Genomic DNA, 19,268 nt, shown 5'->3' with positions numbered 1-19,268 from the left:
TCATGAATGTTTTAAGTTCTCCATGGCCATAATCGATATCCAATGAAGTTAATGAGATCTTTCCATTGATTTCAAAAGACACTGGGTTGAGCCCCAGAGACTATAATATCACATCCTCTGCAAGCATGCCAGCTGATAGCACGTACGTTGATAAGCTGCTACCCTCCCATCCAGAATTTCAGCAATGAACAAAAGATGTTACCTTATTTAAAACTGGTTTTGCAAAATGAGCAATACACCATTATAAAACTGAATATGGGCCATTGAATACCTTTAATTGAAGAGCAGTCAAGACCACAGTAGTTACTTGCAATGTTAACACCAATATGAGATCCACGAATAAGACAATCATTACTTGTTTAAGAAGGAAACGAAAAAAAGTCTTAATATGTTACCCTCCCAAAAGGTTGAGGTTTGGTTTTGTTTTAACTTTGAGCCCCTAGACAGCAGTGCTTCAAACTCTTATGTCTTCTAACACATCTAAGCCCATCCAATAGATTTAATCACTGATAAGTAGTGTTATAAGTTCAAACTGGCCTTGACCTTGGGCAGTATGACATTATCTGAAAACCATTAATGGTCTGAATCTAAAGGAAAAGCTCATTAATAAAAGCAAAATCCCACAAAGGTACAAAGAAAAAAAAAGTAAAAGAAAAAAAGAGTAACTTTTATTAAAAGTATTGATCATGACCTAGGGCACTACAGATATCGATCTTCCCACATCTCCACAGGAAAAAAAAAGTTAAGCCAACAAATTATTGATCTATTACGAAACCTGCTGAAAAAGCCATGCATTTAAGTTCTTGCAATGAAAAAAATAATTACACCAAATTAGGTTAAAGAGAAAATAGATTTTAGAATTATTGGCTAAAAAATTACTATGCGATTAATTTCATAAAATAGCCACTTTGTTAGTATGTTTTGAACCTAAGTGTCGGGAAGGGAGAAGCCTATGCGCTGTAAACCTTTAAAGCATGAGTTTCAGATTTCAACTCATTAGAGCATATTCTTTTAAGGAGAAATGAGTAGTGTACAATACTGGATATTGCAGCAACAGAGAATGCAAGTATAGAATAGGACAATACTGAACTTTGAATTGAAAGCATAAATTTAATGAAAAGTTTATAGGATAATTATTTTATATGAAACAGAACACTGTCATTTTGGATTTTCTTCAGTTTGTTCCAAAAGTCAGAAAGATATATTTAGACTGACATAACATTGTAGCTGCAAAAACAGTTGCCAAAAACCTAAAAGTCACCAGAATTTCATGTTTGGTGTACATGACAAGGGGTAGGTGTCATTTTCAGAATATGTGATAAGCTTGACAAAGTTGCATCAATTATATGTACACATGAAAAGCACAAATTAAATTTGGAAGGCTGTCATCAGTTTCAGTGCTTCCCAATTACTGAATGGCTGATTCCACTGTCTCGCCATTCTTTTAATATAGTTCTATGATAAAATTGGTGGTTTTCAGCATAGGAGATATCAAAGAGATTGTTCCCCTTCTGACAGTCTATTCATGGCTCTGTCCCCTTATTCTTTGATCTTTGCTTTGCAGACATAATTCTATAATATTACCAGCTGATCCTGGAGCAACTTTCCTTCCAGCTTTGGAACAACAGTCTTTGCTGCTAGATGGAAGATCAAAATAAAACGTCAGAGTGAGGTTCCACAGCAACTTCAGCTGGTATAGTTTGCAGATAATGTAGCCTCATCCTTGTCTCCTACTGCAAATGCTGCATTCTCTCCTCCCATGCTGGCACTGGTACTCAACCAGACATCGGTTCAGAAAGTCCAGAGCGAGTTTCTGCCAGTCTTGTGCAGATTGCTGAACTGGTTCTCCATGCCGGTAGAGAAGTGCTGACAGGGTGGGGGAAAGGCAGGGGATGGAAACGCGTGTCCTAGGATGAGCCAGCGATTTCTGATTTTTTTATCAGTGTAAAACTGCCAGGGATCCAAGTCTCAGTGTCTCACGCTCTGAGGACTACATAGCCACAGAATGAATAAGGTGAATCCTCATTCCGTCCATGGTGGTGCAGAACAGCAGGGGCCTGCCTTGGTAACCATAAGACTTAATTACTACCATTCTTTCTTCTCAGGATTTCTAGTAGGTAGTTCTGTTGCTTTGTGGTTTGAGCAAACAGAATAATATTGTGCCAGTGTAATTTTTTTTCTGTATGAACCACCTCACAACTCACTCAGGTCACCAGTAAAATAGTACCAGTTTTAAAGTTTACAGCCACGTATACAGGAGGCACCAGAAATTTATGATAAATTAATTCTACGTGGATGTTTTAACTGATGAATAATATCACAGGGAAGGCCTCATTTCTCAAAAAATAATAAAAAATAAGCTGTAGTGTACTAAGGTACTTTATTTCCTGAACAAGACAGTCCATTTGGGATTTAATGTCACCTGAATAGGTGTCTTACTGTAAATTCATTCAATTTTGCTCTCCAGAGTCAAGCAAGACAGGCCTCAAGTTGTTTAAGAGGCGGCATTATTGAAATCCCTCTAAGTCCAGTCTTGATGTTAACTGTGCCTACCAGTTATGGGTAGCACCTCCAGGCCATATATACCATTTCTGAGAGGAGCTCTGCAGTGTACTGTGTGCCATTCTCTTGTGATACACGTAGACTTTGGACAGTAAAACCAAAAGATGAGTTGAAGAATTGCAGAAGTGTCTCACACTAACGGACTATAAAATTCTTTGACAATCAATGTAAAAAAGGCACACATACAAAAAACAATTACAGCTTTAAATACAAAGTGATGGGCTCTAAACCACCCATTACCACACCATAAAGAAAATTTGAAGTTACAACAGTTAATTCTATGAAAAAGTCATCAGAGGCAGCCAGAAAAGCAAATAAAATGTTAGGAATTATTAAGAGAGGAATAAAGAACAAAGGAGACAACAGAATTAAACCACTTTGTAAACTTCTCACGCACTTAACATTCTGGTCTCTCATTCGCAAAGTGTTTAGCAGACCTGAAAAAAATATAGTGAAGGGCGGGCCAAGGTGTCAGAACTGTGGAACAAAGAACAAATAAACAGAATAGGAAGAAGAGTCTGGAAAAAAAAAGCCTAGTGAGGGGACATAAGCAAGAGTTCGGCAAAACAAAAAGTAACAAGACATTGCATATGGAACAGTTACAGACTGGCCATGCAACACAAGCAGCAGGAGATAGCCAGTAACATTGCTAAGTGGCAGAATCCAAACAAATAAGGGGAGGTATTTCTTTACATAACACAGAGTCTGCGATGCTCATCATCCCAAAACACAATGTATGGTAAAATCCTATTTGGGCTATTAGGCTCAAAGACAACATCTCTAGCTCAGAAATTCCTGAGCTGCAGATTGCTGGAAGTTAGGGGAGTGTAACATGGAAGTATCACTATAGATTTGTTCTGATTTTATGCTCTTTTACAAGCACCCACTAGTGTCCACTGCTGTGGACAACCGGCTAGACAGACCTCTGGTCCTGCTCCCACTCTTTCACTCTATACTGCCTCTCCAGCATCAAACAATTTCTACCACCTAATAAGTAGATTTGCATATTAACAGTTAGGCCTCCAAGAGTCCATTTCAGAACTATGGCACAAAACTTGACTTCTTAAATCTACATATTCATATTTGAGAAACAAATAGAGAAATTCTTTTGTGTAAGAGAAATACTGCCTAGTCCTCAGGAATGAAATGGGGCCCATACTTATTGTCCTTCAAACAACACACATTTTTCAGAGCTTAAAGGGGTATTTTTTCCTCAGAACACCAGAATGTAAATTCAATGTAGCACCTGGAATTCAGGCTCGGTTTAATAAGAGGCACAGTTTTGCCTCGAAAATTCCTCATTACTAGTGATTATACACGAAGAGGGGATTTCCCAGCTTCACTCTCAATTTCCGGGCTAATTTGGCATGCTAACACGGTAGATAGAAAAGACATCCTTTTCTTAAATCAATACGAAATTACTGAAACACAAACACATTACATACATATATCTATTTACATATATGTATATGCATTCTTGGAGTTGAAATAGTTGATACACTTTTAAGTCCAGTCAAGATACCAGTATCCGGGAACTTAGATTTTAATAATGTGTTTCAGCTGTCTAATAAAATGCTCAGACCTCCTCTCCCGTGCAGCATGAAAGTATGAATGGTCTCAGTTACAAAAAGGTATTATCAGCTTTGCTATTCATTAATCCTATCAACAAATGTTCATTATTAATTTAGGTTTTGTGGTTTCTTAAGTCACAACTAAACTAAAAATAATTCTATTGGGCTTTCTGGCTCATTTGTGATGCCATTAGCAGACTAAAATTTCCTTTTTTCTTAAATCCATCTTTGTTTTTTAAACTTTGCTTTCCATTTGTGAATATAAATGGATATGGAGGAGTGAAAGGGTGTAATACCCTGAAAAAGAGAGCACACTAATATAACCCAACTACTATTTCTCCAGGTCCAAGACACTACTTTTGTTTATGTAAACACACAGGGAGTCTGTCTTCTAAAAACAGCTAATCAAGGTTTTCCTGTCTTGAAGGCTAAGCATGAAAGCTGTGAGAAGGAAGGAAAAAGAATAACACTTCTTCTTGCTTCTTGGAGCAGAATACACAATACTCAGTAACTTAAAGAAAGACGAGGTGCAAACAGGCCCACCATAAAATGTCAGCAGTGTAATAGTAATAAATACTTCTAGGTTTATAGATAGGCTTACAAGGTAACATGTTGGTCTATGATTGCAGCACAACCTGACAAAGAAAATCTACTGACCTCTGTTTAGAGTAATTTGTACACTTGAACATCAGTTCTTTTTATTCCCCCAAAAAGCATACAGCGTCATGCCATTATGATTAAGAACAGCTGTTAAAATCTCTCTAGTTTCCACAATTTTGACAACCCTTCTAAAAGAAACGGTTTAAAAACTTTCCTCCTAAAATATTTAAGATCTAACTTATCCTTAAAAAGTAAGAGCAGCTTCATCATTCCTAAAAACATACTATCCATACCTTTGTTGTTATTTTCATTGAGATCAGGTTTTGGTTCTATCCAAACATATAAACTTTTAATTTATGATCATGTGCATATATTACATAAAGAATCGTTGTACTGGGTGACACCAACATCCATTTAGCTCAGAATCCTGTTTCAGATAACAGGTAGAGGCAAATGCCTACTATTGCTCCCAACATCCAAAGCTTGATAGGCAGGCTCTAAAACTTGGTAATGTTGCAAGCTTTATTGCAACATATTAATTTGGCTATATTACACATGCTGTTTAATTTATGGAGCAGATTAAATAACAATAATAACAAGTAGAAATTCAGAAAACTATTTCAGTATGTACTATGTGGTAGGTGTGCTAGGAAATTTTTAAGGGGAACGTTTCTCATTCTACCACATTTGCCAGCACTGCTAATGCATTTCCTGAAATATTCTCAAGTAATGTATCCCACAAACTGAAGAAGATGTAAGTGGTTAGAAAGCCCTAACTAAGGTGGCTTTAATGCTTGAATCCTTAAAAATAATACATTTTTACTGCCATATTCTAACAAATGAGGGTATTACAAATGTGCCCTTAATAGAGGTGGTCTTGCAAACACTGGGGGGAAAAAAGAATGGAAAATTCTATGTTCACGCCTGAACATGCCAGATTTCATTATTCATAACTTGAAAAATGCTAAAGTGATTTTCTTTATATTTGGATTGTTTTTCTTTCCTCTATTAAAGCTATAAAACAAGCCAAGTTTAAAGTTTGTAGCTTCAGCTGTTTCTGAATTATGCAAATATTTCAATATAAAAGTATGTTTTTCCATTGCTGAACTGATTTTGCTCAGACTTTCCAAAGATTTCCCTTTGGGCCAATACCAGTCATAAAATGTATCTGACTAAAAGTAATTTGTTTAAAAATGTTATGAGCAACTCTGTAAAAGGGATAGCTTTCACAGCATTTGATTCTGACAAATGTTACAGCACACATATAGATATGACATATATGTTCTTGCCAGAGCTTGTGATTTTTGGTGCATTTCTGAAAAGCTCCAGCTGCTGAAATCAGGAGATTGCATGTGTTCATTAACTCTCCGCCTTTTCTCAGCATATGTATTTTTTGTGGTTACAGAAAAAAGTGTTGAAACATGAAACAAATGTACCCCATAAGCTCAGGAACCCTAAGTCAAATCCAGCATCTCAGGCCTGGGAAGACGGATGTGATGGAACAAGTCTGTGGTAGTGGGATCAGAGCCTTCATAGCCAAGTAATTCCCAGTATGGATGAGGAGCATCCACAAAAGGAATTAACCCAATACTGTTCTTCAAATAAACATTTCTGGTAAGCAAGGCCACAGATCCTATTTTCTTTACTGGTACCTTTCACAAACCATAATTCTCTGTATTGGAAGGTTGCATCACGGGTGTCGCTCACAGGCTACCTTTTAAAAAGAGTTTTATCAAAACTCAGTCATGTTGGGAACTGATGCTAGAGAAAATTACAATGCTTTTGTCGATGCCACTTCTTACGGTCACTGAGAAGATCCAATGCCTTGAAGTTCTTTGGTAATAAGAGAAAATTTGATATCACAGAAAAATGCAACTCAGGTTGCCTACAGAGGTGGTAGATGCCCCATCCCTGGAATCATCCAAGGCCAGGCTGGATGAGGCTTTGAGCAACCTGATCTAGTTGAAGATGTGTCTGCTCATTGCAGGGGGGTTGGACTAGATGACCTTTGAAGGTCCCTTTGAACCAAACTATTCTATCATTCTATGACACAAAGAGGAAAACCTCAGCCAACAATCATTTGGTCATGCTGTGTGGAGCCTTATTAGAAGCTGACAGTTAATTTAGTCAACATTTCATGTGCCACAGCTCCTGTGTGCCAATCCTAAACACTCCTTTCCTTCCCTTCCCTATAAAACACACTGATCACACTCAGCTTGAATTTGAGCTTGCCTCTTCCTTGCAATTATTCCAACTGACAGAGAACAGGAAGGAAGGGGAGAGGAAAGGGGCCTTGGGGCTGGAGTACTGTGACGGAGGAGATACGAACAGACAGTAGAAAGGCCCAATGCATTCCATGATAAAGAGAGAGAAATTTTTCCTCTGAAAACACAAATAATTCAGACAGCCACAGAAAGTGAGCTGACAAATGGGAATGGCTTAGATTGGGATTGCTGATGCAGTTATTGCTTCTGTGTTCAATGTCTGCTCCAGTTGCGTGGACCTCTAAATTGCCTGTCAATCTGTGCCTCAGTGCCTACAGCTCTTGGTCTCTTTGAGGTGAGCCACCAGGGGTTTTGGTGGGCATTAAAACAACGTTGTGTTAACTGTAGCAATTCATAAGCTTTCTAAACATCTTTGCAGTACAGCTGGGCCAGATTGTTGGAGGAAGTCTAAGCACTCTCCTCTGTTTGTCAGAGCTACATTCTCAGAACTTTTTGGTCAAATTTTCTTTCCTTTTGATAACAAACTGTGCCTTTCTGCCCTATGCTCTACTCCTTGAGTATCTGTTGATACTTCCATTCTCTAGAATGTCAGGAATCAACAACTGCTGCCACAGCTGTCTCTCCACATGTAATGATTAGCTGTATCTAGCCTTCTTCATCTCACCAAAAAAAGAAAAAAAAATTCCACATCTAATTTTCAGAATGTATAATTCTGCGTCCTTTCATGACAGGTTGCAACCTGCAACCACTTCTCTTACCCATCTTACTTCCTTTCCTTCCAGCCAGAGCTGTATCAAAGTCTATCCCCTCATTACTTCCATTACCTGATCCCCCACTCAACCTACACATAACTCACTGGAGAGGTACACTCCTCCTCCTGGAACCCAGCCCCTCGGCTGCCTTGACCTGGACAGCATGCAGAGGCTTTGACAGAGGGAACTGAGCTCGGTTAAGGATGCCCTCACAGCCTCAGTGTTGCCTTTCTCACCTTGCCATTTGTGGCAGGGGGAAAGGAAAGAAGAGCGGGTGGCCATCCAGCTGTGTCTCTCCACAGAGCGCAGCCCGATCCAAGCCATTCCCTTCTGTTCCTATGGCTCACGGTAATGCCACTCCGCATTGCTGCCAGAGGGCAGAGACCTTTCCATGGGGAAAATGGGGAATGGGAGGAGGAACAAAACATAGAAAACCCACAAAGGCCAATTTCACCTTGGAGTCTTTTAGTCTCACACCTGTAAGCTCCAGTTCCATCCTGCACTCTTTTGGACATAAACTAAGATCACTGGAATACGTGATCTGCCCAACGGCTGATGAAGGACGGTTAAAGGCAGCAGCGGAAGGGGAGAAAGAGTAGAGTCCTTTGCCTGGTTACTGATCCCTTCTGGTTGAGTCACTAGTGACAGAAATGTCTTCCAACTAATAACCATGTTGTTCTTATTATTAACCTGGACAAAATACAAAGCAGAAGGTATCAACAAGCATATCCAAATCCATAGCTGACTTTGCAAATACATTTTAAATGTAGGCACAAACTCTTTCAGACCATATTGTTTCCGCAGAAAGGCAAGAGACAGACACACAGCCTGCTTTTTCAAAAAATGTACTCCTCTTCTGTGCGTTAGAAAAAGGAAATGAATTTTATACTGGTACCTACTCCTAAATGCAGTAACTCTTCCAAAAATCATTTAGAAACTTTTTACACTTTCCACAGCAGAATTCAATGCACAACTGTACCTAATTAGTGTTGAAATAAGCACGTTAGCAGTACTCTGTGCCATTGTGTGGTATCATCATATGCTAAATTAAGGGACACATTTTCTTTTTTTCATTATTATTTCAATGTGAGGAGGTGGGAAAAAGATGATCCATACCAAAGAAAGGAAAAAGGGGGAAAACAATAACAAATTGGTATCTCTTTCGAGAATTGCCCCACAGGCCAAACATTTTTATGTTCTTAATCATTATTAAATGACTTAACATGACACACGGAGCCTTGCGAATGATTGCATCCTGACATGAGAACGAATTACAAATGAAATGAAAGATCAAGCTGTATTAGAGGACTGCCTCTGGGAAATGAAAATCTTTAATTCTCTTTTATTATTGACATTTATTTGGCTGCCATGAATAACAACATAGCAAAGAGATTCAGCTATGCTTACGCGCTGAATAGCTTATCCCACAGCTCAAAACTGCCTTAACATTTATCATGTTTGCTTTTGTAGCTGACACCACTGCATATACTCTCTATCCATCTTGCATTTATCACGCATATAAAGTGCATTCTCTAATTTAAGTTCATTTCATAGCAAACAAACAGCTAAGATTAGCAAGTGTCAGTCCTCAAATAAGCTCCCAGTTGTAAAAATATCAAAGAAGGGATTAATGGATTTGTTAACAACTCCAGTTTGAAGAATAAAATAAGTACACAGTGAAAATTAAATAAGAGCACAAGAGAGTTACGTTTAAGATTTAGGTTTACTACCGTTATTACTAGCTCATGTATAAAAACATTTTTACACCGCTACTTCTCAGCCAACTGTACCATACTTAAGTGCAGTGCCTCTATATGGGCCATTCACGTAACGCAGTAACTTTCTGGAAGGAACACTTCAGTCATTATTCAGTGAGATACACATACCCAACTCTCAATGACTGCTTTCTATTTCCTTTAAACCTGTTTGTAGCTAACAAAATACAGGAAGAAGCTAACTATTGGAGAAATCATTCAAACTGCTGCTAGAATGATCTATACAGCAGTGTCATACCTACTTAGTGCCTGGGCCTGTAGCCACAGTCTGAAGCCAATTCTGATGTTGAGGCAAATATCGTATGAGTAAGCACCAGTCCCTCAGGTACAAAGTTTCCTCAACTTCACTTTATTTCCAAAGAAGGAATTCAGCCCTGACTAATAACTTACCTTGTGAAGGAATGAACGACTAAAATGGTTTGCCACAGCACATGTTTTTAATAGCTTTATTTAGTCTAGAAGCATAGGTGGACAGAATTAAAGAGACTGCCAAAAGGTAGGCAGTCATGTTTATAATGCTTAAATCTGCGTGTCGTAAATCATCAATTTAGACAGCACAAACTACTTGCATCCCTGCTAGAACACCTTTTTCCCACGTACTCCTTTGAGAATAGAAGAGCAGACGGCTGAGAAAAGCTAAAGTGAGACTTTCTGCTCACAGCAAAAAAGCTTGGAAATTCACTTAGCACTGGATTTCACTTCCTCCTCTTCACAAATGTTTAAATATACTATACTGTTGCACAGCTGTTCTCAGCAGGCATAGTGTGTTCTTGTTTGCAGCAAAGATGGCTACACAGATAAAATCTCAATTCATAAAAATCTGAGTAAAACCAACTAGATCAATATTTTAGATCTATGTTATAAAAAAGAACTTAAGATGTTCAGAACTAAATTCTCAGGCATTCTCGTGAAATATTAAGTTCTTAAAGTCAGAATCTTAAAGCAATTAAAAGCATAACAGATGAGAAACATGGACTAACACCAAAAGGCAAATATTGTGAATACCATTTGACAGTTACAATTTGTAAAACCGCAACTTATAATTGATTAACTAGAATATTTACTGTGAGTGACAGCGAACATTTGAAAAATATACCTGTAGCCATTACAGTGTCATCTTTCCCCTGGGTAAAGACGACGATTCGTTGCCTTTTAGTGTTCACCTTTGGCAGGGCTTGTGCCTTCCGGGCTATCTCTTTAATGTCTTCAGTCTATTAAGAGAAGAAAATTCTTGTTACCAACATACTAGAGTGGACAGAGATTAGAACTTCATTAGCAGGTCAAAGACTTATTTTCTTACAGCTAAGTATAAAACAGACTTTACTGTCAGTAGAGGAAGATTTTTTTTAAAAGAGGAAAACTTCCTTCTCCTTAGTGTTTATGTAGTACTATAAGATCATTGTTTTTAATCTTGATAATGATGGTTCAGCTAGTCCAATTGCTGCAAAACTGCAAAGCTAACGAAGGAATTACAGAGCATTTCCTAATGAGCAATTAGTGGATTTCTTTGCTGCTGACTCGATTGTAATCTTACCTATCGTAAAATTAAAAATAGAATTGGTAAGAGAATACTTTGGATCAACTCTGAGCCTGATTTTCATCCAATTTAGCCAGGTTTTATAGTTCTATAATCCCTCTGGTTTCAGGAGGATTAAAAATACTGTTTCTCTTACTTCCCTACAGCAACTGATCTCAGCAGTAAACGGACTGTGCACTGCAGCACCTGAGAGGGTGCGGAGCCCCAGTGAACGTGCGCTGTGCTCACTAGCTGGGTGCATAATACAGATGCAGGCAAGCAAAGGGTGAAAAAGCTATATTCAGTGGGGCTAAGAACATAACTGATTTTCTGAAAGAAGTCTAAGCTGCAAAAATTCCAGAAATCTTTGCTTTCAAGGGACTTTTTCTGTACACCATAGTGCATGTACCTAGGAACAGAGAAGCTGGCATACTGAACCACACCTCTCATCCACCCAATGTCTTTTACAGTGATAACTGAAATGTTTAACTGGATGCAAGAAACTCCAACAGCACAACTTGTCATTAGACTGTTATCCTTCATATTGTCATAGTTGCCCTATGATCTGAAACACTAGGATTTCAACTTATAATTTACTTATTTTTCAATGTTATCTAAATATAGATTATCCTGTTATTTGTATAAGCATCAAATCCTTTTATAATGCTATGTGGGAAGCTTTTGTTCTCAGATTTATCACGTCAGTAAGTTCTACAAATTACCTTTAGTATATGTAAACCTATTTCTTATCATCATTTATATTTTTTCTTTTATTTTTTTAATGTTAGGAAAAGTAAGGAAGACTGTAATTATTCTCTGTGCTAATTACAATGTCCCCCTTCATTAACATCTGTGTTAAATAACACTATACTTTTTTCCCAGTTTGCTCTTGCATACAAGCAACTGTAGTGAAACACAGCTGATTTGGTGAGGGCCTACCATTGAATATATGAAAGCATAAAAGTATTTTCTGCCTTGTTTTGTGTCTTATTCCTGATGAATCCCAACTCATTTTTAACACAATTACATAATGAATAGAGTTCATTTATAAAGCTGTCCAGAGCGGTTTCAAGGCATTTACCAGAGTTGTTACAATTAATTTATATTATTAATAAATCGATGTTTATCTTCCAAAATCAGCATATAGTGTTATTTTTAAACTCAGGTACAGTATGTGCCATTTTGACTGCAGCTGCCAATTTTAACAAGAGACTGATTATTTTTCATCAACGGGTCAGTTAAACACTTCAAGAAGTATAACCTACATACCATTCAGTCTTGGGTACTTGCTGATTTTTGATAATCTTGTTGATCTTCAAGCACTTCACCTTTCTTATGGACAGAGAATATGCCTGGGCTATATACTCACCAGGATTTATTTATGTGAAAATTATCTAGCTCTTTTGCAATACTCTTAGCTTCCCTTTAATTTCTCCCCCAACTCGGTAGTCAGTGAGCTCATCCATTTATACACATTTGCCAAACACACAAAAAATTTCCCCTTACTTACTTCTTTACTTTCTTCCCCTTACTTCTTTAAATCTTTTTAAAATTCTCTCATACTCTCATGTCATTTGTGTTATTTATTCCTTGCTCCTGTTCAGACAGTTAATATAGCTTTTAAAAGGGAACATCTTCCAGAGAAGAAAGAGAAGAACCTTGGGCTCCTCTACATGGACTGAGGACAGTGAACAGGGGCCATCTTATCCTAATTCTCAAAAGACAAGGAGTCCCTCAAAGATGCCAGAGAAAAAAGTTGAATTTCCTGCTCTTCTGTTTTGAAATGTCTTTAAGACATTTGTGAATAGCAGGTATCAGCTGATGGCACAAGTTGTTGAACAGGGGATGGATGCAGAATTACAGCCTTCCAGCTTGGTAATATGAAGGTTTCTGAAGGTTCACCCAAACTCTGAACTATTTCAGACCTTGATAATTAAGAAATCCATGAACTAGAAAACGCAATAAAGCTTCGTGGAGATCAAAGGAAACAGGAGAGAGGTGTTTAGGTTTTGCTAAGTAGGAAGTGGCTACTAGTGACTTTATTAAGCACATTTACAGTAAAGCGGGCACAGAAATCAAAGAGCTTGAAGATATCTATGTGATATATTTACATGCATTTTAACTTTTAAAAGGAACATGAGGAACTTATAATAGGAGAAAATGGCACAATCAAGAGGCGATGTCTTCATTTTAAGGAAGAATGATGATGAACTTATGAGGGAAAGAGGACCCTGAGGAAAAAGTTTAGTGAAGAATGATAGTAAGGGATGAAATAAAGTAGACAGTGAAAGTAAGTAAAAAGCACATCCGTTTTCTGGAAGAATTGAATATATAACAAGCATGTAACAGTAAAAGGAAGATATGTAGGGGGAAAAAGGCAATTTTTTTAACACCAGAAATTTCAAAACAGAGTGGTTGTGCAGACCTTAAAAGTAACTGTGAGAATTAATTTGGCCATTTTTAGCCAAAATCACTTTCTATACTAAAATTTTTCAAAGGAAGAGAATAAAATAGAGGTTATGTAGTGGAAGAGTTGCACCCTCAGTGTTGAGGAGGCTTTAATTTTTCCACAATTTATCTCCACTTTACCATTATGTTGTATTTTGAAGGTACAAGTGTGACATTTTATAATATGTGACTATTTACAGCTTAAGACTGCAGAGGTACCATTCCCCTCATTCCATTGCCAGGCAAACATCATGAAATATTGTCATCTCCTATTTCTGTTCAGAATATACATAACATTTTCAAATAGCTGAAATGAATAATATTTGTTTTGCACTGACTCATACTTGCACACTTACCAAGACTTTCTTATTCATCCTATATCTACAGACATGACTGAATGGTGAGACTGTACTGGCTTGTGGTCCTAAAGCCTCTCTAATGTGTCCCAAATTCACAGGATATCACATATATTGAATTATACACTTGAATCTGATTTAACGAAGCTGACATATGAGTCTTACAAATGCATGATTTGCCTATTGATGCTGCACCTGAAAAACCTTGTATATGGCATTCATTCCAGCAAGTAAGTGGAACACATGCATATAAAGAAGGTATATCAGATATCTCGGGATCGGACAGAGGTATGTGAAAACTCACATACAGTTAAAACTGCTAGTCAAACTATGTCTTCTGACCTTTGCCTCTGAACAGATAAACAATTGCTGGGACTACCACAGCCCTGACCTAAGCAAGCATAAATCCATTGAAAACAATGGACCTATGCAGTGCACCTCATATACTTGAAGACCTACTTTTGGTCCAGGATACCAAAAGTCTTCAGTTTAGTTCCCCAACCAATACATGCTTAGGAGGAGACCTCTGCCTCTAACAGGAAAAATTATTTTGCATGGCAGCTGCTACTAACTCCTCAGATGCATACTGTTCCATTCACTTCATTTTACTTCTTGGGCTGACAAACAGAATTAAACCCTAAGTTTTATGTTAAAGTAGGATTATGTTTTCCTAATTCCTACACAGAATAAACAGCAAGTTACCATTTTGTAAAAACAAAACCTCATAAACTTTTGCCCTGGCCATTTTGTTATTTGAAACATATTATGAATATCCAGTTAAAATATACTGACAATCATTCTACTGCTTCTAGGGGAACCAAGCCTAAGAGCTTCCCTGGGATAAAAATTGTGACTATTACAACGTATGTATTAATGAGATGACTGCAACATACAATCAGGATTAAGCACTGTCTCTACAGACTGTGAATTTATTGTTTATTTAATAGTTTTAAAATGTCATAGAACATGAATTTCACAAAAAACTCTGATGCACTCCAGGAAGAGCCTGCATCAGAAGCAATGTTCTACTTTTGATTATTACAGATAAGTGTTGGTCAGGACATGAAATGAAGGAAATCGTAGTCTTCAACTATCATTGTTTCACAAAAATACCTTGGACTTCTGCAAAGTACAATGGAAAACTAACTTTTGGTAAGGTGAACCATAACAATAAAAATTCCTTTGAACATGGTCTCTCTTACAAAGAAAAAACAGATCTGTGTAATGGAAGCATTTTCTCCTGCCTATAACAAGGTTTTATTTCTTCAGAAAAGGTGTATTTTTTCCTGAAGTTGACTTGATTGTACTTTTTTTTTAATTGTTTCAGCTATACTTAACTCATCCACATTTAAAAGCTGCATTTAGTCCACATAAGCTGCAGAAATTACTGGAAGATAGAAAAGGAGATGATTAAAATAAAAAGGCAAAAAAGAAAAAAGGTTAGTCACAACTGATTCTCGATGCCTAAAGATTTCTGATGATTTTTGTTAAAAAATAAAATTCCAAGCTGCAATTCAATGCAGCTACCAGCAACTTTTCATTACTTCTGTGATAAATATCCTCTTGATATTTTCTATGGTAACTCCAGTCCTTTACTTTTCTGTGTTTTGTCAGTTCTCTATTCTCAATATAAAATGCAGAATCAGCTTTACAAGCTTTTGAGAGTTGCCGGAAATTTTTCTTGTTTTTAATTGGAAAGCTAACTGAAGCTCTTTTAACGTTTTCCCGAGATGCTTTATTAGTAGTGTGATTTTTTTTTTTTTTGTCTCCACAGCACAATGGGAAAAATGTCTGTGGACTTATCAAGTTTTACACATCTGTGTCAGTAAACTTGACATGTGAGTTGTTGCCAAGCAAGGGGGTAATAAGAGATAAGATCATAATCATTGTGCACTTTACTGATATGCTGTAATCAAATGTGGCAGATTTAGGATGTTGAGAAGGAACTGTGCTAGAATCTCTAAGCAAGCACTAATGGAAAGGTTAATATGATGGTAGTTAGCAGACACCAGCAAAAGCAGTTTGTCACTAGAACTGAATTTAAACCAGGCACATTCAGTCTTTAGCTCAAGGGGGCAATAAAAATATAGAATGGGTAGACTTAATATACTACTTCCTTTCTTTTTTTTTGTCTAGCTACCAGAGGGTACCAATAATTTGTTATGCTTCATATTTGGAGGCATGTGTGAAATTCATTCGATAGAATAAATTCAAAGTGTATTTTTATGCTAACAATACAGATTATACAAATGAAAACTGACAGTGATAAAAAGTCTTGATTTCTACAAAGCAGTCACATGAATTTGGGAAACATTAAATGAAATGGGACAGCCCACAGTTTTAATATCCAAATACGGATGGCATTGATGTACCTGCTGGTGTATGGTTCTAAGGAAATCTAAATTGTAGAACAAAAGCTGTCAGTCTTTCCCTCTTGTTTTATATGCAACCATCTACACACAAAATCGGCATGTTCTTAAAGCAATGCAGTTTGAATTGCGCGGCTTATGCAAAACGGGTGTTGAGCAGTCAAACTCCTATCTATTATTTTACACTGCAAACAAATCAATTAAGGTGGGTTTTATTCCAGTGGAAAAAAAAAAAAACATGTAAAAGGATTTATGTGTGTTCAGTTCTGCAATTTAGATTTCAGTAAGATCACTTACTATCTGCAAAATTAGCACAACTGTTGTCACATTAATTATAGTATTTAAAACCTGCCTATTTGAATTCAGCATTAGAGACCAATAGCTGATAGCTCTCCAGATTAAGTTATCTGAATTTAGCCAATGGGAGATACTATTCAAATAAATCCTTCCAGAAGATGAAATCCAAAGATCTGAAAATCACTGTAAAATAGCAGCGTTTACTTCAAGAAAGAAGAGGATCATACATTTTTAGAGCACAGATGGAAAACACCAACTCGAATATGTTTTGAAACACAAATTCCACGCTACCCCTCCTAAAAGAAGCTGTTTGTAGAAGCATGGTTTACATTAACCAGTACCCAACAATTTTATACACAACCTTTCTAAAATTCATTTGCATAATGATAATCCGCATATGGCAGGGTTTAAGTTATTTAAGCAGTGTTATATTTCACTATTTAGTCTTGCTTCACCACTGCTTTAGCAGTGAATCCTTATGGAGTGTAATGCAGCTAATGAGGTAGCTTTTTAACTGAACAAACTGACAGGTCCCATATCTGCAGAGGCAGCTTGAAACCGTGCCCAACCTCTCGGCTTCCCAAGAGGCTTTTCAAAATTCAATAAATAACATCTGTAGGCGATGTTGGGTGCAGACCTAGCAGAGTGCGTCATAACACTGAGCTGGCAGAACAAAGAAACCATGACGACTGCCAAGTTTCCATGGCAACCGCTGCGAGGCTTGGAGAGTATAATAGCACATCAATCATTGTCCAAAAGAACTTCATTATCAGCAAGAAAAAAAACCTTTAGGATCTGTTTAGTGTGCAATTGTGGGTTAACTCACCTCAAAGCCTTGCTCTCTAGCAAAAGTGGCAGCTTCCTGAAATAATAAAAAAAGAACAGTTAATTATAAAGTGCCAGATAATGAAAGAAATAACACATTTTGAAACTCATTCAGCCAGTTTTCCTTTTACACGATTATCGCAATATACCCATATACAGTTGTTCAATTCTGATAGTCGCACCAAAAGCTTCCCCCTCCTTCCCTCAAGCCCAGCAACAGTACAATGTCAACACATTTCACAAGTTCAAATAAAGAAGGTACAATATGTTTTTTCCAGGCGAGGAAAGTTACTTCTGGAGATAAGACTTTGACTAGGAAACCACTACTTCAAAACCAGACAAACATCCTTCAGACATATTTTTTAATTGAAATTGTATCATATCTCTATTTATATATGGCAATTCACGGGATACAGGTTATCGAGCCATTTTAAAAAACCATTTGTCCTCCATGGTGCATTAAAAGACCAGGATCACAAAATGTGTTCAAACCCTTGTGGTGGAATCAGACGAGCATTTTAAAATACTCTGATGTCTTAATCACCGCTTTAGGCAACTTAACTATGTTCTTTTCCTGAAAGAACAGAGGAAACTTCAGAGTATCAGAGTGTCCTAATTTCTTATTTATCTTAAACGGAGCAATTAAAATCTGTTTTGAAATAAAAGCAAGGAGACAGAAGACAACAGCAATGTTTTTTCCCTGACTCACTTTCTACCTTAACATTGCAAATATTGCAGAAAACCCTCGAAGTCTTTACATTTTAACTTGCATCACTTCCAAGTGATATTAATAGAGGAATAAGATTCGAGCCAAAATAGTAAGTTGATCCAACTGAACAAAAATAACTGCTGTACTGAACCATTTAAGGCCAGTGTCCCTACAACAGCTTTTAGTGCTGCAGAAAATAAATACTTGTGGACCTTTATGATCTGCCACTTTGGGGGCAATATAAGAATTTGAAGTGGGTACAATTGATTATAACTACAGCAAGGTGAGGTTAATAAAATGTGATAAGCTGAAAAGCACAACTCCTCAGGCTGCTTCACTGCAGAAACATAAGGCTGACCGGGTTAGCCTTAGCTGATGTTGACAGAAAAACTGAATCATGGTCCTGACAATTGGGTGCGGGCAAGGTTAGCCACTTTGACAATTTACTTACAATTGAATTCCTTCTTGTACATCACACAGTCAATGACATTTGCTAGCCTGGCTGTCAAGACGGAGTGTAGGGTTCAAAGATATCATGCAGTGTTTTCCTAAACCAGCATGTGATTAACAAAGCCTATGCTCATATGAAAAAAGGAGCCTGTAAGCTTCCACTCTGAAGTGATGTACTTACAATGAGCTGCAACACAATCAAGAAAGCCTCAAATGGGATTGAGACACAGAAAACCCCCAAAATAAGAGAAATAAGGGAGTAGAGAATAAGAAAATTAACTAAAAAATGCATATTGTAGCCAAATTACTTCTTTAACCTCAGGTTTTTGGTCGTGCACTTGAAATCGGAAGTTACACTGATCTGTCCTAAGGGGGTATCTTTAATGTCCCAATGCAGCGGCACATTAACATCTGTGTTAAAACTGTTGTTTGGCCAGGAAACTGGACACCAGTACTTTCTTCCATCTGTGAAATAAAAACTATTCCAGTTAAGCAGTATTTCCTTATGTGGGAGTCTTCGAGAGAACTCATCTGAATTTTCTGTACTGGGGCACCCATGCATAGCACATGTGGTTTGGAAGGCATGGCTCTTCCACAGGGGAGGATAAATGATTGCACATTTGTTAAAAAGTATCTCGTCTTCAGATTTTCCTGTTAAAGCATCATCTTTTAGCCTGGTCTACTGCCTGCCTACATGGATAATCGTGGCTAGCATACAATAATAGATTTTCCTGCAATTGACCTCTAATCTGAGGGTGTCTGAGGGTGCCAAAGAACAAGAGCAACCTGAATTTTCTTCTCTCCTATCAACGG

The 19,268-nt window shown here is 37.4% G+C and overlaps 1 protein-coding gene across 3 annotated transcripts in view; it reads right to left on the bottom strand.

Moving 5' to 3' along the window:
• ADK (adenosine kinase) overlaps positions 1–19,268 on the bottom strand; it is a 286,143-nt gene that overhangs the window by 31,519 nt on the left and 235,356 nt on the right. For all 3 annotated transcript variants that reach the window (XM_065639242.1, XM_065639241.1, XM_065639243.1), the window contains exons 8-9: positions 17,298–17,333; positions 10,582–10,696 (exon numbers count right to left, since the gene is read on the bottom strand). In XM_065639242.1, coding sequence (XP_065495314.1) covers positions 10,582–10,696; positions 17,298–17,333 — 151 coding nt within the window. The remainder of the gene's footprint in view (positions 1–10,581; positions 10,697–17,297; positions 17,334–19,268) is intronic.

The sequence above is a fragment of the Caloenas nicobarica genome, chromosome 7 (genome assembly GCF_036013445.1).
Source record: "Caloenas nicobarica isolate bCalNic1 chromosome 7, bCalNic1.hap1, whole genome shotgun sequence".
NCBI classification, from domain to species: domain Eukaryota; kingdom Metazoa; phylum Chordata; class Aves; order Columbiformes; family Columbidae; genus Caloenas; species Caloenas nicobarica.
Note: the sequence above shows the minus strand (reverse complement) of the source record. Positions and strands in the feature narration are given on the sequence as shown.